At 36.9% G+C, this 12,307-nt stretch overlaps 1 protein-coding gene across 4 annotated transcripts in view; it reads left to right on the top strand.

The window, feature by feature from the left end:
• The window catches only part of Fbxo8 (F-box protein 8), a 52,641-nt gene extending 40,703 nt beyond the window's left edge, over positions 1–11,938 (top strand). For all 4 annotated transcript variants that reach the window (XM_006970926.3, XM_042262968.2, XM_042262969.2 and 1 more), the window contains 3 exons: positions 6,955–7,073; positions 9,248–9,444; positions 10,927–11,938. In XM_006970926.3, the coding sequence (XP_006970988.1) occupies positions 6,955–7,073; positions 9,248–9,444; positions 10,927–11,114 (504 nt within the window). In that variant the 3' untranslated portion in view covers positions 11,115–11,938. The remainder of the gene's footprint in view (positions 1–6,954; positions 7,074–9,247; positions 9,445–10,926) is intronic.
• The last annotated feature ends 369 nt before the right edge of the window (positions 11,939–12,307 follow it).

The raw sequence follows: 12,307 nt of genomic DNA, 5'->3' as shown, positions 1-12,307 counted from the left end.
ATCAACCAGTATGGGCTTTTTTTTGCATTTTAACACCCTGCCCTGTCCAACAGGCTTGCAAAGCCTGAGCGTTCTGGCTGTTTATTCAGTCTTTGCTGCTCTCCTCACTGGCTTTGCTCCAGCCTTTCTTTCTCTGTCAACTTCCTTCCACCTTCTGACATGCATAGGTCAAAATGACCTTTAAAGATACTCTTATCTCTCAATAATTCATTTTCCATCTTCTCCACTATGAGGTGACGTTTTCAGGTAAGTGTGCCATACTCAGTCTCCCCACAGGAGCTCACTGCTTATGTAGTAGTTTTGAACTTGACTCAGTCTATGGAGAGACTTCTTGAAGGTCACTACTTCCTTCCCCCCCCCCCCCAATCTGTAATTCTGGTCCCCTCTTTCCCCATTAATCTCCTGGAACTGTCTAAAAGGAAACTTGCTCTTTCTGTCACTCACTGTCACATTGCCCTAAAATCTCTCGTGATTTCACTATTTAGGAAACAGCTCAGGAGGTTGAGGTCATTGCTTATTTTCACATCATCAGGTGGCAGCACTGTGGTCAGAGCCATGGTTTGGTGCCACTTCTGAAAACTATGCTCTTGTAACGCCACTGAGTAATTGCTTCTTTTGGTCATTCAGGGATTTGTTTTGACTTTGTTTTTGTTTTGTCTTATATTTTTGTTTGATATATTGTGTATAAATGTACATGTGCAGTTTTCAATTTTTTTAAAAATGAGTCTTACATTATAGTCTTAGCCAGCCTAGAACTGACTGCATAGCCTAGGTTAGCCCTGACTCTCCTGCCTCAGCTTCCTTGGTATTAGGATTATAAAATAAACCACTACACTGGATTGACACTGCTCTGTGTGCATCCTATATTAAATCACAGTCTATTAGATTCTGAGACATTCTTCTGTCATCTTCCTTACCTCTGATATTTCTTGTTCAATGTCTTTAATCTTTATTCATTTATTTTGTTTTTAACTCCTACTGGGGACAACCATGCATATAGGTTTTATTTTAATATATTATTTTGTAATTCTTTGAGGATTTTATGTATGCATACCATGTAGTTTTATCACATTCCCCTTACTCCTCTAACTTCCCCACATCCACCTGCATTCCCTGCCAACTTTGTGTCCTTTTTAATTTTTATTTATTTTGTTTGTTTATATGTATTGGTGTTTTGCCTGTATTTATGTTTTTGTGCCACATGTGCCAGGAGGCCAGAAGAAGCCGCCAAATCCCCTGTTCCTGAAATAGAGAGTTGTAATCCACCATGTGGATGTTGGGAGTCCAACCCTGGTCCTCTGGAAGAGCAGCTAGACTTCTTAAAGGCTGTGCTCTCTCTCCAGCTCTGTCCATTTATTTTTATGGGTTTTTTTTATTTTTTATTTTTATTTTACAATACCATTCAGTTCTACATAACAGCCACAGATTCCCTTGTTCTCCCCCTTCCTGCCCCCTCCCATTCCCCCAGCCCACCCCCCATTCCCACCTCCTGCAGGGCAAAGCCTCCCCCGAGGACTGAGATTGACCTGGTAGACTCAGTCCAGGCAGGTCCAGTCCCCTCCTCCCAGATTGAGCCAAGCGTCCCTGCATAAGTCCCAGGTTTCAAACAGCTAACTCATGCAGTGAGCACAGGACCCGGTACCACTGCCTAGATGCCTCCCAAACAGATCAAGCCAATCATCTGTCTCACCTATTCAGAGGACCTGATCCAGTTGGGGGCCCCCAGCCTTTGGTTCATAGTTCATGTGTTTCCATTCGTTTGGCTATTTGTCCCTGTGCTTTACCCAACCTGGGTTTCAACAATTCTCGATCATAAAAACCCTCCTCTTTCTCGCCAATTGGACTCGCAGAGCTCCACCTACATCCAGTTCCCTCAGGCATTGGATGGGGTTTCTGGCACAACTATTAGGGTGTTTGGCATCCCATCACCTGAGTAGGTCCGTCCCAGCTGTCTCTCGACCATTGCCAGCAGTCTTTTTATTTTTATGGTTTTTATTTAATTAAAATATAATTTCATCATCATCCCCATACCCCTCCCATGCCTCCCACTCCCTCTCAAATTCTAGGTGCTTTTTCTTTCATTATTATTGTTACAAATATAGTGATTGCCTCATTTTTCCACTCTATCTTGTTAGTAGTTAATTGCCTCTGAAATCTTTCTAGTTAATTCATCATTACTTCAAACCCCCCCCCCCCCCCCCGTGTCCCTCGCCTACCCTCATTCTTTCCCTGGTTCCCTTTCTCGTCTTGGAATCAAGCCTAGGGTCCTGCATACAGTGAACAAGTACTATAGCACTGAGCTCTCCCCCGGCTTTACCACCCTCGTGTGTGTGTTTGGAAGCAGGGTCTCTCATACCCCATATTAGTCTCAAACTCCTTGAACTCCTAATCCTTCTGTCTTCACCTCCTGAATTCTGAGATTACAAACATGTACTGCACTCCTAATTTTTGCTTATCTGTTTGTTTGTTTGTTTGTGGTACTGGAGATAAAAACCTCATATATGCTAGACAAGAGTTATTGAGACCAACTGAGTTGCAGCTCCAATCCATCTCTTGTTCTGCTGTTACTGTTTTGTAATCATTTCTCTCTGTATCAAGCCAGAAAAACTGGTTATCTTTCACTTTTCTTTACCTTGTGGACCGATGTCCTGTGTATTTATCAAGTACGTTCATCTATTAACTTCATTCATGTGACATGTAGCGTTTTAAAATATGGTTTTAGAATTTGTTCCTTCCTACTTCTGCTGTTTCTCTACATGCTCAATCTTGGATATCTGTGGTAGCCAGCTATTTAATTTATGTTCCATTAGTTTTTGTATGATAGAGTCATCTCCACAGGTTATACATTCCAAGATTCCCTGAAACTTCCTGTGTATAGATAAGTCATGAAACTATCTATGTATAGCTTATATTTTCTATTAATATGTGACTGTGATAAACTTTAACTCATCAATGAGGAATAGTAAAATGCAATATTAATAGAAAACTCACAACATAATATATTGTAATAAAAAGCATGTGAGTGTGTTCTCCAATATGACTTATGGGACTTCTACCTTTTCTTGTAAAGGAATCACCTTATGGGTTCCCTTTGCTAGCAAAAGGGGTCATTTTTAAGTAAATCCAGGTCAGTTGAACACCAGTACTGTAACACCAGAACAATAGATCTCATAGCCAGCATGGCACTTGAATCCTATACAACAGGGACACATAGCAGAGGAGGTGGGGCTGGAAAGCTTGTGACCTCACACTATTCAATATGATGATTAATTTAAAACTTAGGAAGTTTTAGGAAATACCTCTGGAATTTCACTTGATTTTTTTTTTAAACCAAGGTTGACTAAATAACAGGTCATAAAGCAGAACCACAATAAGAAAGGATTATTACATTGCAAAATTCACAATTGTAGACCATTGCTTCCCTTTCTTATATAGCCCTCAGAGGTTTTCACTGATATGTAGATAGAACATACAAATCTTGCCATAAAATTAATGTTATAATCTAGTTTGTGGCTTACTCTCAAATACCGAAGACTTCCCTCTTTCCTGAAAACAGCCCAACTTTGTATATGATGTTGCTTTTGCTCTCATGATACAATATAAACTAAGATGGTCTTCTTCAGTGTTTTCCTCATTCAAAGCTATTGAGACCTTTTCACTTCCTCAAATCTCATCCAAGTGTCCTAGCTCCTAAGAATTATTTCTGGCATTGAACTGTTTATTCCCCATGCTCATTTAAGTTTTAGTCAACCATCCTGTGTCATTCATTTGTCTTATGGATGTATTGTAGTTATTTATCTACCTGTCTCCTCCTTGGGTAAAATACTTGTCCTACACTGCTTGGCGTCTATTACTTTACATACCATACTTATGTAAAACTTTTAAGATCGGTGCATACAGAGAGATACGAAATATGCACATGGATCTGTTTTATAAACTAGTCTCTGGGTATTCATTGTATCTAACCATAAAGTTTAAATGGGTATTTTCTTAAGGGTCTCTAATTCTTTGGGGCTGATTAGGTGGCTCATTTAGTGAATCAAGGTGCCTGTGCCCATTAGTGGCTCCTAGGGCGTCCTTTAGGGGTGAATCCTTTTGAGAATTTTTTTATGGACCAAATATTAATGGTTTTTAAGCCAAGTGGTGGTGGTGTGCACCTTTATTTAATCTCAGCACCTAGGAGGCAGAGTCAGGTGGATCTCTGAGATCAAAGCCAGCCTGGTCTACAGAGGGAGTTCTAGGCCAGCCAGGGATACACAGAGAAATCCTGTCTCAAAAAAAAAAAAAAAAAAAAAAAAAAAAGGAAAAAGAAAAGAAAAGGAAAAAGAAATAGGTTTTTAGTATGAACATTATCAGTTTGTCTTTCTCTGAAGAAATATTAAACATAATGTCTGTTTTCCTATACAAATTTTATTTACCCCTATGGTAACTTTTCTGTAGGAATACTTTTAAGGAACATCTGCTTTGGCTAATAATTTCCACTTCTGAGCTTATCTTCATGCCTGGGGCAGCTCACTACAAGATCGAACACCATTGTGTCTATTACATTTACCTAACAAATACATTTTAGAATTCTCCACAAGTGAAAACTAGCAACTACATCCTGATCACAACAACTTAAATAATTCTAAAAGTTAAACAGAATAGAATTTGCATTAGGAATTAAAATTTAAATAAACAATGGGATTAAATAAATAAATGTGGAATTAAAGGAGTAAATTTGAAATTTAGTACATTTTGAAAAAGGAAAAAGGAAGAATCCAGCCGATGGCAGACTGAGCAGCCGAGCTGTAGTAGCAAGCCTGTTCTTCTTACCTGCTGCTGATTTGAACTGATCCTCCTGCTTGCTGCTTGTACCACCTGTGCATACCTGGGCTAACCGGCCTGTTCCAGAGAAAGCTCAACCTCGAAACCGGCACCTGCCCCTTTCCTCATAAAAACAATAAAGTTGGCTTATTTCAGGTCATTTTCCCAGTTTTCAGGATTGTTTAAAACTGCAATCTATGCCTACATTTTTACATTCAGTTATTTTAGAGACCTTAAGTTAGATTAGATTTTAAGTTTTCAAAATATATGTTCCATAATAAGGAAATGACCAACAGTGTATTATTATTACTAAATATATTTTATGATACTTAATGAGCCAAATATCAAGGTTACTGTGTAACTAACTAGCATCAAATGATGTTGAAATGACACCATCCTGTATCTAGAGAAGTGTACATTTATTTTTGTGTAATTTTTAGCAGGGAGACTAGAATTAATTTTATATCTTTTAAATAGTGATTTTGCTATGAATTATTATAATGCATAATAAACACTAACACTGGAGTAATTCTAAGATAGTTTTATCATTTCACATAGAGCCATCTGGCAAACAAACATGAATACTCACCTTTTGCTAAGGTAAATCAAGTAAACATACAGTCAACTCTCAATCATTCAGACTGTGGAGGAAAGGATGGAACCAGCATTAAAATTGGTCTAGTCCCCGCCCCCTCAAGCACTGCCAAGATAGCCTTATGCCAAGAAAAGGCTTTCTTTCTTGATCCTAGTGCATCATGTAGCTTTTGTTTCCAAGGAGTTAGTAGAAAAGCTCCATGCTGTCATAGTCTGCTCTCTTTGTGTGCATTTATTTTATAGTCGCTGCCTTAGCATTGCTTTTATAGTACACATTTCACATGAAGTTGATAAGGTTGCTGTTAAGATTCTGATGGCTCATAAAATCAGCTTTATATAAAAGCCTTATCTTCAAATTGCAATTTTAGATAATTATAACCTTTCAAAAGCATTACCTCATGGTACCAAATTGCTTTTTAAAAATTTTAATAAAAAATTTTAATGAGAAAGTTTTTATCTTTGAGAGTCTTTCATAAAAATTCTTCCAACTTTTAAAATTCTAATGTGTGCAATATTTCTGAGTAAAGAAATGCTGAAGGAATTTATGTGTGAAAACAGTATGTTGCATGTACATTATATGTCATTTTCTCTGCCAATTAGCTGCATACACTATACTAGTATCCAGACACATAGATTCATGGGAATGCATGTGTCTGGAGAACTACAAGTTGAAATAAGCACACCTGCCTTTTATTTCAATAACTGCACATTCAAATGAACCTGACATTTATTTGAATGAGACCTTCCTATATGTGAGAGAACATTGCTTTCAGCATTGGGGTTTTTTGTTGTTGTTGTTGTTATGTTTTTGTTGTTGTTGATTTTTAAGTGAAAGGTAGATAGAAATGTGAGGCTTCTCTGGACAACGCTGCATGCAGAGAAAAGGAAATTCAAAGATAAACCCCGTCAAGCACAACTGAACTTTGTTGTCTTATATGCTTTCCCTCGGTGGTACTTTAGCTCGATGCTTGTAAAATGTAGTGATGCTGAAAGCCCAAGTAGTAAACCCATGAGTCGACCTGGAGTTGGGCTTTCTTCCTTTAACTTAATAATGCAATCATCTTTCTTTCCAGAATGGAGTGGTTAGTGTTTCATTTGGAGAATCTAATGGTTATTTTTTTCTCAAAAGCTATTTCCTTAAAATATGTGCCACAGTATATATCTGAGCTTTAAAAAAATCATGCTTTTTCTTAGGAGAGGGAAGTACCTGCTGCAAAGCTCATTTTATAGTATTTTATAGTCTATATCGTGGCTTGTCCACATCCCCTCCTGAATTAGTCCATATTTCTGTATATTTACTTTTACCTGTCATGAGCCAGAAAGTAGGATCTCTTCATGAATCTTAACTTTGAATTTCCTACTTTTCATTGCATGCAAATTATCAACTACACATACTAGTTTTAGCTCAGACTCCAGTTTGTATTTTGCATGTTAAAGCTCTAAACATTGTAGTAATGCTGAAAAGAACTATAGCTCTGGTTCTGCAGTTGCCTAATTACTAAAATTTATGAATCAAGGCTGAATTTGCTTATGTAGATTTTCTTTCTGCCTTAGGGAGTGAGCTACTTTATGTCCAAGGGTATCCTAGATGATTCGCCAAAGGAAATAGCAAAATTTATCTTCTGTACAAGAACACTAAATTGGAAAAAACTGAGAATCTACCTTGATGAAAGGTAAAGCAAAAATTAAATTTTTATCAAAAATGAGTTGATGTTTTTGTTAACTTTTACTTTAAAAGCTATAGTACATAGTATAATCTAGTTGCAAAATTGAGTAAAAACATAAAAATATTATATCTTACAATTGATTTGACTTTTTGTTTCACATGCAAATAAAAACTTGCCACTATAAAGATAACAAATGGCCAAGTGTGGCCTCACATAATGCTTGTAAATAGCTGTAATAACAGCACTCAGAAGTTGAGCCAGAAGGATCTGAAATTTGGCCAGTCAGAACCATAGAGTGAGACACTATATCAGAATCATGAATAGATACAAAATGATAGCCCAGTATTCCTGAGATCACAAACTAAAATCAAATATCTTTGTCGAAGTTGCAGCCCTGACTTTTCTTTTTTTCTTTTTCTTTTTCTTTTTCTTTTTTTTTCTTTTTTTTTGAGCTGAGGACTGAACCCAGGGCTAGGCAAGCGCTCTACCACTGAGCTAAATCCCCAACCCCTGACTTTTCTTAATAGTTAGCCTTGAGTTAAATGTTTAGGTAACCAGAAGTTCTAAATTCTAAAATTATCCATTTAAAAATCTATTGTAAAGACAAATTATAAACTTCAAAACCTAGGGACTCTAAGGGTATGCATATAGTTACATAATATTGCACAGATGGTTATGCACATGTTTAAAAATTCTGAAATGGTGAAGCTGGAGAGTTGCCTCACTGTTAAAAGCACTTGTTGCTCCTGCAGAGGATCCAGGTAAGGTTCCCAGTACCCACATGGTGGCTCACAACCATCTGTAACTCCAGTTCCAGATCAGTTGTCCTCTCCTGGCCTTAGTGGGCACTGTATTATACACATGGTGCACAGACAGGCATGTAGACAAAACACCCATACGTATAAAAGCAGGTCTAAAAAGGTGACATTAAGTATTTCAGTCATGCAGGTAGAGGTAATGGGTCATATGGCATTCTCATCTGGTAGTTATTCACTTGTGCCCTTATAGTCTAGTTAATTGCAGGCATAAAAATTTTGAGAGAGCATCTACATCAACATACTAGTCATTGAGAGAAGTCTCCTATGAAAGGAGACTTAACTACTTTGTCTTTAAATGCTGGGGACCTAGAAATTGGTGCTTCTTCTGTAGACCTTTCTGTAAATATTTAGCTTTGCTGACCTTATGCTCTCTGTTGCATTTACTTATAACTCTGCCATTTGTGTTGTATAAGTAGACACAGGCCAACTATAAACAAAGCAGTATGGCCCTATTCCATTACATCTATTTACGAATACAAGCAGTGGGCCAGAGTTTGCCTACTGGCTGTATTTGCCTAAGCAATTGGTCAAAATGAAGGCTATGATCATATAATCAAGTTTGAGTTCAGTAACAGTTTAAGAATGTTGTTACAAAGAGTCACTATATATTTAATGCTATAGGTTGAAATAGATAGCATACACATGTTTATATATTATACAATTTTACATAATTATAAACACTTAAATATATATCCATAGAATTATTATACCCATATGTTGGGGTAGTGAGCAGTCACTAAAAAGAATGAAGTGAATCTATTTCTAAATATAAAACTGTTAATGATAAACTGTATCAGGAAGGAAGAGCAGATTATAAAACTGTGTAGTCTATGTGGGTGTTTTTTGAAGTCTACATACATAGCTTTTACCTCTGAAACTGTGTCTTGGTACAATACAGGAAGATCCCTTCTCATTTAAAGGGCATGAGTTCTAGTGTTTGGACTTCAATCAGCAAGCACTTAGAAAGGAGCAGGTGTTCTGTGTCTCTGCGTGGAGGATGTTTGTCTGTGTAGCCAGCCCTACTGGCCTTGAACTCCTGATCCTCCTGCCTCAGCTTCGCGAGTGCCACCACACCAGCTGAGCAACGCTTTCAATACTTCAAATTTTATTTAAAAAGTAGAATTCTGTATGTCACTTCATCTTGTTTTAGCCTATTCGTGAAGGAGTTCCAAATATTTTAACTTTGGAAATAATCATATTTAATGGTTTTAAAGGGTAAGGATAATATATATTTTATAGGACCAATTTTATAGAATATAGTAATCAATAATGAAGTACTTTTATACAAAAATATCAAATTATGATTTTTCATTTTTCAGAAATATTAACTACAGCTGCATCCTTTTGTTTCTCTTTCCATAGGAGAGATGTCTTGGATGACCTTGTAACCTTGCATAATTTTAGGAATCAATTCTTGCCAAATGCATTGAGAGAATTTTTCCGTCATATTCATGCTCCTGAAGAACGTGGGGAGTACCTTGAAACTCTTATAACAAAGTTCTCACATAGGTTCTGTGCTTGTAATCCTGACCTAATGCGAGAACTTGGCCTTAGTCCTGGTAAGGATAACTCTGTGTGTGTGTGTGTGTGTGTGTCTGTCTGTACTCACGTGTGCATGCATGAGTTTTACATTATTTTTCTAATTCCTGCCTGCAGGAAAAATAACCATAATAGGAAGCATTTTTTCCCTGGGGGGAAACATTGTAAATATCTGCTTCACTGTTGCAGCAGTGATGGCATGGATGGAACACTCGGGAGTACACATACCCCTTTGCACATAACAAATGCACAGCGTTGTGAGGAAAGTTAGACTAACTACATAAATGCTCTAAAGTTATTCCTAGTTGTTATTTTACCAGCTGATGTAAAGATTTTTTGAAGCTTTCAATAAGCTGTACAATAGATAACAATATTCTCCACTAAAATTTATTTTAATACAACTAGTTTTCACTATGTGTGTACCTATAGAGATGTGATAGCTTTCAAGTCTCATATGTGCATTCTCATTTTATAGATTTACTTGTATCTTTGTGTTTAAAATTGTACTTATCAAACAATGTTTACAAAACAAAACATGCCTGTCATATAAAATTTGCTGAACCTATTTCATAAGATACAATGTTTAACATAGCTTTCTTAAGACTTCAAGATTGTAATATGTAAGTAGTGTAGTACTGAGAACATCATGACAGTTGCTACTTTTGTGATATTAAGCATCAAGTAATTTTTTTTCGGGGGGAGAGTGGTTGAGACAGGGTTTCTCTGTGTAGTTTTGGTGCCTGTCCTGGATCTTGCTCTGTAGACCAGACTGGCCTCAAACTCACAGAGATCCGCCTAGCTCTGCCTCCTGAGTGCTGAGATTAAAGGTGTGTGCCACCACCGACGGGTAAGTATTGCCCTCTGATTATATGAAAAAAGAAAATTACTTTGTTGCATGTGTTCAGGTATGGCAGTGTTTTCCCTAAAGATTTATTTTTGAAGTTCATGTGCACATTCCACCCACCTTTAAAGTACATCTCTCAAATGAGACTAGTAATTCTTTACATTCTATTTTTAGTGCCAAGATAATACATATCATGTCATTAAAAATATTTTGACATTAAATTAGGTTTTTAAAAAGCATTCTTCGTAAATAAATACCTTTTTTTTTTAATGAAGAAGGTGATAAGCTGGTGGTAGAATGTAATTCAATTATAGTTGGATATAAATGTCCCATTTGAAAATGAAAATAAAGCAGATTCTGAAATGTTAAGTCTGGAATGCATTTTCACTATAAATTCCCAAAGCAGACTGAAGTTCCTTTGAACTGGAGAGAGTGCTTGTGTTGATAATTAGACTGGATGAGTTGACCTCAGTTTGCCTGGTCCTAGGTAATTTCCCAGTACAGAGCTTTGAAGACTGACCTGGAAGAAAAGCCTAGACTCACAGGGTGGTTTCGCCACCTGCCCTGTGTGATCTTTTGTGATACGAATTTTTGTCTCCTTAACATCAGTGGCTATTTCAGGCAAGCTAATAATTAGTGTGTTTCCTTTACCTTCCAGATGCTGTCTATGTACTGTGCTACTCTTTGATTCTACTTTCCATTGACCTCACTAGTCCTCACGTGAAGAACAAAATGTCAAAAAGAGAATTTATTCGAAATACCCGCCGCGCTGCTCAGAACATTAGTGAAGATTTTGTAGGACACCTATACGACAACATCTACCTTATCGGCCATGTGGCTGCATAAAAAAAGCACAATTGTTGGGACTTCGCCTTTTTACTGCAGACTAAAGCGACCCAGGAACGGACTCAGCAGCAGTGGGGTTGCGTCAGTGCTGGCCTCTCCAGCCGCTGTGCACAGTCAAGCTTGAGTACACAGCCTCTTTTTGTTCCCTGTTTTCTAGGTTAGCGATTTCAGAACTAACTAATTTTGATGAACTTTTCTTAATTTCACTCATCATGTTTGCACAGAACAGCCATTGTATAACAGAGCTGTTAGAGAATGTTAAACCAACACATACTCTATAAGATGGGGTGTTTGTGCACTAGATTTGTCTGAAGACTATCCATGTCCATCCTTTAAAGAATACCATGTAATGTATGCATATTTAACTAAAGAGATTTTTAACCATAATTATTTTATTGTAAAGATTTTAACTAAAGGGTTTCCTTTTCTCTGGAACTGAGTTTGGAAATTTATTTGACTCTAAGTATATTGTTGGCTTTGTCAAAGTTGGGTCTGACCCTGGAAACCAATACCAGCTTCCCATTTCTTTGAACTTTGAAAAGAGTATTGATTTGTTACTATATTAATATACTATGCAAAACTGGCCTTATTTGTATAACACATATCATTTGATTCATTTTTAAAACTTCTGGGTTAATAAAGTTTCAATACATCCTTTCAACATTTAGAATATAAAAAAGTGTCAGAATTTAAAAGTCACACTTCATTAGAACTTGGGGAAGTCTTTACTTCCTTGTTTCTGAACTACTTGGTCTCGACTATTTTCCTAATCTTGGTCTATCTTCAGAGTTAATTAATAAAAGGATAATATGTTGTGAATCACACTATACACTCTTTACTCTTCAGATGTGTGTCACAAGCTGTCCATGTGCTGTGTACCGTGCTAGGTTACAGTAGTGACGCCTAGACATGAGGTCTGTATCCAAAGATGGCACATGCTTGTGCAATACAAGGGAAACTGTAGATTTTTTTTCTCTAGTTAGTTATTTTTTGGTGAATGATGCATTGATCTCTCCCTCTGTCTACCTTCCCTCCGCTTATAGATAGATGTCTCTGATATCTCCCTTCTCTATCTCCTCCTCAATTTCACTTTCTTTTAAGCCTTCATTTCTCTACTGTTTCCTTTTTGATTTTCACACTCTGCCTCCTTTTTTTCAATATAATTTTCTTATGGAAATATTGAAACAGAAAAT

The sequence above is a fragment of the Peromyscus maniculatus genome, chromosome 17, assembly GCF_049852395.1.
Source record: "Peromyscus maniculatus bairdii isolate BWxNUB_F1_BW_parent chromosome 17, HU_Pman_BW_mat_3.1, whole genome shotgun sequence".
NCBI lineage: Eukaryota > Metazoa > Chordata > Mammalia > Rodentia > Cricetidae > Peromyscus > Peromyscus maniculatus.
The sequence above is the reverse complement of the archived record's forward strand: the minus strand, read 5'-3'. Positions and strand labels throughout refer to the sequence as shown.